The following is a 7582-nucleotide window of genomic DNA, read 5'->3' as shown; positions in this document are numbered from 1 at the left end:
TATCAAATTGAAATTTGTCCGGATTTTGGCGACGCACCCTGTATATGTATACACATATATACGTCAAAATAATTTTTTTCCTCCATATAGGATGCTGGATTTGCATCACGTATATATGAAGGACCCCGAATACCCCCCTTAATAATTTTAAAATATTGCGAAAAAAACTCCTCAGCTAGGAGTCGAACCTGGAATCTCCGGCTTTCCGGGCCGTCGCCTTCCCTGTTAGGCCACCGAGGCACTTGGAGTTTGTTTCGCAATACTTAGCACATCTATCGAATATTAATCTGATAATAACGCCATCTTCCACCAGCGTAAATTTAGTTCGCCAATCAACCGATAAATTGGTTAAAGAGGACTGGCCCGGAAAAAAATCCTTAGGTGGTAAGCAGATTCGAACTCGGGACCTCCGAGTTCGCAACCCCTGCACTCAGGCTGTGAGACCACTGGGCCGGTCTAATGTTATTATTAATTATTGTCTGTTTATATAATGATTTACGTATTATTTATGATTTAGTAATGACCCATATTAAAAAATTTATTAGGTTTTATTATAATTGTCACATAAATTAAAAAGAACAAGACAGACTTAATGGTTTAATCAGAGTTCTTAAGGATAGCACCCCTCGTGAATCTATTATGAATGTAATTTATAAATTGAATTGTAATGATTGCGGAGCATCATATGTGAGACAGACTGAAAGGCAGCTGAAAACTAGAATAAAAGAACGTAAAAATAACATTCATTCTACTCAGTTATCGGTTGTCTCAAAACATAGTTTGGATCATGATCATACTTTTGACTGGAATAATGTCCTAATACTAGACCGTGAACCGAATGTTTACAAAAGATTGACTTCAGAAATGAGTTATATAAAAACGCAACCCCACGGTCTTAATTTGATCAATGATCTTGACATGCTCGATGGTTCTTATTTCGAATTATTGAGTAAATTAAAACTTTAAATTGACAACGTTTTTGCCTTTCTAAAATTTTCCTTGGTAGGGATAACGTTTATATACTCCTGCCTCTTGTCTTCTCACATCAGTTGACTCATAACATCAATAATTTGTAAGTCGTTTTGTTTTTGTTTTTTGACTTTTTATTGTCTGCGCTCTCTCTAATTGATCTGTGCCGTTCCAGAACTCATAACATCTTTTTACCTTTGGATAACTACACGGCAATGTATAACATCTTTTATTTATTTATTTTTTACTACATCACACACAATTGTTATAAAGAGAGGACATATGTACAAAAGAACTTATCACCATTAATATGATTGTCAACATTTTCAACATTTGTTTTGCGACATAATCTTTATTTTTTTTATTCTACATTATTTATTATTTATAATTTGTATTATTTTTTATTGTAATTTGCGTTTTAAAATTATATTACGACTGAAGAAATCTCAAGTTAAAGACGAAACGTTTCGTGCTTTTATATGTAAATGAGTTATTCTTAATATATACTTTTCATCCTGAAGTTTGCTCGATTTGACCGTTTATTTATCTATCTTGTTTGTTAAAAAGAACAACCATCAATAATTACTTATTAATTAATTATTTCATGTTTGTGATACAGAAAACAAAAACATTTGTGTTTGGCCGTTGATGGCCAGACATAGCACAGTGTATGCAGCACAGTAGTCTCTGTCTTCGTGTTTTCTTACGCAAGCATCAACATATCCACACATATTTCAGTTTTTGAAATACTTGCAAGTCCTAACTTGCTCCTCAGCTTAACTAGTTCCGCTTTATCTTACTATTTAAATCTACTGCTTAAGTTTTTTTGTGCGTCCCTGATTTTACTGTTTCTCATTATTTTATTCATTTTTGAGAGAAAAAGCGAGAGAGAAGGAGAAAGAGAAAAAGAAAGAGTGTGCGTGTGTGTAATGTCATTTCTTACATTTTATTTGTTATATATGTTTTTAGTATATTTATGTGATACTATTTTGCAACTAAAGTTGCTTATAAACAATTGTTAGGTGTGAGCAATTGCTCATGGACATCCTGTAGAGAAGGTTGCACTAGAGAGCTGTATTATTGTACGCAAATACTCGTCAACTATAAACTACCAGATAACTCATCCGAACAGTCAGATGAGAAAGGCGGATTAGAAGGAGGTGTCGAGGACGACGAAAAGAATAAGCGGATGTTGCACTACGAGCGTTCCTTCGATGAACATGTCGAGAAACTTGACAGAAATTTTGCCGAAGATATGGACAACGGACTGCCGAAACCTTTGTCTACAGGTACAAAATAAACAATCGGTAAGATTAAAAAAAGATCATCGAATGTTTATTCATCTATTATTTTCATTCAGATCTGTTTAATATACATCTGTTTCTGAAAATAATATAAAATTATTTAGTTAAATATAACAAACTTAATAATTTTACGTATTTTTACATATTTTTTGTCTATTTATTACTTATTTACAAAAATAATATATTGTCATATAATTTTATACTATGTATATATATATACAGGGTGTCCCAGAATTGGTGTAACATCTCTCGTGAACAAATAGAAGGAGTAAAATTGAGTCAAAAAGTCCTATACCATTTTGCTAGAATTGCAATAATTACCGAGATCTTAATTAACAAAGATCAGCGAATAAGCTTGCATCGGGCTGTTTTACGCGCGTAAGACAGCCCAGTGCGCTTCGCGCGCTTACGGTGTTACCCGCAGCAACATATAGGAGGAGCTGATATAACAGCATATACTCTATAACATATACATATTAAAATGTAATCGTCCTACGCGCGTAAGACAGCCCGATGCACGCTTATTTGCGGATCTTTATTAATTAAGATCTCGGTAACTATTGCAATTCTAGCAAAATGGTATAAGAGTTATCGACTCAGTTTTACTCCTTCTATCTGTCTATGAGAGATGTTACACCAATTCTGGGACACCCTGTGTATACACATAAGTATATATATATATATATATATATATATATATATATGTATGTATATATAATTTTCCAGTAATCCCAGTAAGCAAATTACCAAAAGTGTGGATAGATTAGTAAATTCTAGCAAAATAAGAGGCTTACATTAGAGGCAGGCATGACGTGTAAAAAGATGTGCTACATATTGTCATTCTCAATAAAGTGATACTAAAACTGCAATAGATCCTATCGAATCCTGCAGATTTGGCATCAATGTAGATTGTGATAGACACTGAGCAGATCTATTAAAATCATAAAACATAATAACATACAGCGTTTTCAAAAATATGTTTAATATTGTGTCAAAATTTAATTAAAAATATAACTTCTTAAAAACAATTTAAAAAAAATTATTTTAATATTGGTATTTAATATACTTATCCAATATATTCTAATATAATTATCAAATATAATATTGTAATATTATTGTCTATATTATATTTTTATTGTTAATAAAGAGTCTTAGGCTCTGAAGTTTCAAACGCGAAATATATAAACGGTTAAGTGCCTCGGTGGCCGAATAAGGAAGCCGACGGCACGGAAAGCCGGAGATTCCACGTTCAACTCCTGGTCGAGACTTTTTTTGCACTATTTTTGCAATATTTTAAAATTAGTTAGGTTAGATTAGGGAAGTATACGGAGACTTCTCATAAACATGATGCAAATGTAGCATCATACATAAATATAGCATCATATATAAATTTACAAATTTAAATTTTAATTCAAAACTCACGTGTAAAATTTACACATGAATATAATAGAGAATAAATGCAATAGAGAATACATACATACATATGTATACAGGGCGTCTCAGAATTGGTATAATATGTCTCGTGAACAAATAGGAGGAGTAAAACTGAGTCAAAATGTCCTATACCATTTTGCTAGATTCGCATAGTTACCGAGATCTCAATTAACAAAGATCAGCGAATAAGCATGCATCGGGCTATCTTACGCGCATAAGACAGCCCAATGCGTTTCGCGTGCTAACGGTGTTACCCGTAGCAACATATGGGAGGAGCTAATATAATAACATATACATATTAAAATGTAATCGTGCAAAACGCGCCAGATTGTCCTACGCGCGTAAGACAGGCCAATGCACGCTTATTCGCGGATCTTTGTTAATTAAGATTGGTAACTGCGAATCTAGCAAAATGGTATAATTATAGGCCTTATTGACTTAGTTGTACTCTTTCTATCTGTCTACGAGAGAGAGAGATGTCACACCAATTCTAGGACTCTGTACATATATATACAGGGTATATATATATATATATATATATATATATATATACGATGAGCCGCGCGGAGCGCTTACACACACCAGGCGCGCGGCTCACTAACGTGCGCGCCTGGCTAAAGGTCGGCGCTGATTTACTCAATAATTACTCCTTTATTTTAAAGAATAGAAAAAAATGATTCAGGACTTTTTGATTCAGTTTTACTTTTTCTCCCTGCCTACGAGAGATTGTACGGCAATTCTGAGACACCCTGTATATACAGGGTGATTCAGAACAATCCTTTATCCTTGAAAATACATATTTTTGACTAAATTCTACGAAAACTTTTTATGTAGCAAAATTTTTTTTACAGCTTATTTTTTGAGTTATTGATAAAAATAGTTGACTTATCACGAGTCGGATACAAGAGGTAGGCAGAGGCGGTGCAACTCACCGCGGACGATTACGTGTGGTACCTGACGCGATCAGCTGATGTTTCACTCACACTGTATGTTTTTGTAACTTTCTCTGTTTTTCTATTTTTTTTGCACTTCTTTATTTATTCAATCGTTTTTATAAATCCGTGCATCTCACAAAAATCACTGTCACTGTCACATAAATCACTATTACTCACTATTACTTACTTAACCTTTCAATGACCGACACTTCTTGAAAACATCATGTAATGAAACATGTTTCTTCCAAGGATTATCAGTCGTCAATACGTAATTATTTTATGATAGATCACTTAGTTCACTGATTGTACTTGTACACACACACACACACACACACACACACACATTCTTCCGGCCTCGCATCGGCAGCCGACGAATCGCTTTCGCTGTGTACAGCAACATGCATGTGGTAGTATTCTTTCTGAGTGTGGAGAAGCATTGAAGTTCGCGTCATCTTTAAACCCGTTTTACATTAAGCTTAAGACGTAACTAAAGTTGCAGGTCTCGTGAACTTGACCAATCATGTAAGTCAATGGCTGATTTGACTAATGCGATTAATTGAATGTAAAATATCTTCGTATTCTGAACGCACACTTAACGCTTTTTATTGTTTTTCCAGAACAATATTATTGCAAAACTTAGATATGAATGTTCAACGTAATACAAGCAAAGACGAGGCGAACTCAATGCTTTTCCACACTCAAAAAGAATACTACCACATGCATGTTGCTGTACACACACAGCGAAAGCAATTCGTTGGCTGCCGGTGCGAGGCCGGAAGAAAGTGTGGGTGTGTGTGTGTGTGTGTGGGTGTGTGTGTGTGTGTGCAAGTACAATCAGCGAACTAAGTGATCTATCATAAAATAATTACGACTGATAATCCTTAGAAGAAACATGTTTCATTACATCCTTTTTTCAAGAAGTGTTGGTCATCAAAAGGTTAAGTGATCAATAGTGAGTAATAGTGATTTATATATGTGACAGTGATAGTGATTTTTGTGAGATGCACGGATTTATAAAAACGATTGACTAAATAAATAAGTGCAAGAAAAAAAGAAAAACAAAGAAAGTTACAGAAACATACAGTGTAAATGAAACATCAGCTGATCGCGTCAGGCACCACACGTAATCGCCCGCGGTAGATTGCACCGCTTCTGCCTACCTCTTGTATCCAACTCGTAGTAAGTCACCTATTTCTATCAATAACTCAAAAAGTAAGCTTTAAACAAAATGTTGCTACATAAAAAGGTGTCTTAGAATTTAGTCAAAAATATGTATTTTCAAAAATAAAAGAGTGTTCTAAATCACCCTGTATATACAGGATGTCCCATTTTAAATTACGCACCTGAATATCTCATTAGAGGAGCCACCAATCCAAAAATAACCTTTACAAAAGTTGTTGGGTTCGGAGGGGGACATCGGATGGTGATTTTCAATTTCACCTTGATCTTGACCTTCAAGGTCATTTGAAAGTCAAATCAAATTTTTTAAATAGAAACTCCTATTTTTCACCCCGGATTCGGAAAGAGCGCAAAATTTTACGTTCAGATAAGATAGGTACTTGAGGCTCTTCTTTGGAATGATCTTCAAAGGTTATTTCAAGGACAACATATTTGAATTTACGCATTTGAATATCTTGTCGGAAAGTCACCAATTCAAATAACCCTTACAAAAGTTGTTGAGTTTGGAGGGGGTCATCGGATTGTGACCTTCAATTTCACCTTGACCTTGACCTTCATAGTCATTTGACAAACTTCAATAAACAAATTTAAGTTACTATCCTTAAAAAATCATCAAAAAAATGAAAATAAAATTTTAGAAAATAATAAATTAACACACCTTTGAACAAAACTAAAGTTTCACATTTGTTTTTTTAGTAGCAAGGAATTAGAGAATTAGTTACAGTTGTTCAAATCTTATTACCGTGCAATTTTGAAGACAATTTTTCCTAAACGTTATTAGCACAGAAAAATTAATGTAATTGTAAAAAACGTGCCGGAGCCTGTTCTCATTACAAACCTGTGGTTCTTAGTGCTGTGCAGTTGTGTTAAAATTGTTTTCTTTGTCGATGTTTAGTACTATCAGCGTGTATTTCATGATAAATTGTTGTAATGGGATACATATCTCAAATTGTAAAACTTCAAGTGTTACTAATACGGGCTACGCTTTTTTTCTTGTTGAATAAAACGTGAAAAATTTGAAGGTCAAAGTCAAGGTGAAATTAAAGGTAACTATCCGATGTCTCTCTCCGAACCCAATAACTTTTGGAAAGGTTATATTGGTGACTCCCCGACAAGATATGTATTCAGGTGCGTAATTTCAAATACTTTTTCCTTGAAATAACCTTTGAAGGTTATTCCAAAGAAGTGCCTTAAGTATCCGTCTGAACGTAAAATTTTGCGCTCTTTCCGAATCCGGGGACAAAAATAGGGATTTTCAATTAAAACATTTGATTAGACCTTTAAATGACCTTGAAGGTCAAGGTCAAGGTAAAATTGAAAGTTACCATCTAATGTCCTCCTCCAAACCCAACAACTTTTGTAAGGGTTATTTTCGGATTGGTGGCTTCCCTGACGAGATATTCAGGTGCGTAATTTAAAATGGGACATTGTATATATATATATAAAAGTTTTAAATCATTTTTTTTATTACACGTAATAAATAAGTAATCATTGAGTAAATCAAGCCAATTAGCGCCAACCTTTAGCCGGGCGCACGTCAGTGAGCCGCGCGTCTGGTAGATGCGTGAGCTCACTGACGTGCGCCCGGCTAAAGATCGGCGCTGATTGGCTTGATTTACTCAATAATTACTTATTTATTACGTGTAACAAAAAAAATGATTTAGGATTTCTTAACTCAGGTTTTAATGAGTAATAATGCTATGTGCTTAGTGGGCGTTCTTTAGGTTACATCCTGTATATATATATATATATATATATATA

The 7582-nt window shown here is 34.2% G+C and overlaps 1 protein-coding gene across 1 annotated transcript in view; it reads left to right on the top strand.

The window, feature by feature from the left end:
* LOC109859273 (protein tipE-like) overlaps positions 1–7582 on the top strand; it is a 222695-nt gene that overhangs the window by 152942 nt on the left and 62171 nt on the right. The window contains exon 4 of the mRNA XM_020437364.1: positions 1992–2258. Coding sequence (XP_020292953.1) covers positions 1992–2258 — 267 coding nt within the window. The remainder of the gene's footprint in view (positions 1–1991; positions 2259–7582) is intronic.

Source organism: Pseudomyrmex gracilis, unplaced genomic scaffold, assembly GCF_002006095.1.
Source record: "Pseudomyrmex gracilis isolate BER0280 unplaced genomic scaffold, ASM200609v1 scaffold_253, whole genome shotgun sequence".
Lineage (NCBI taxonomy): Eukaryota > Metazoa > Arthropoda > Insecta > Hymenoptera > Formicidae > Pseudomyrmex > Pseudomyrmex gracilis.
This window is presented reverse-complemented; position numbering and strand designations above follow the sequence as displayed.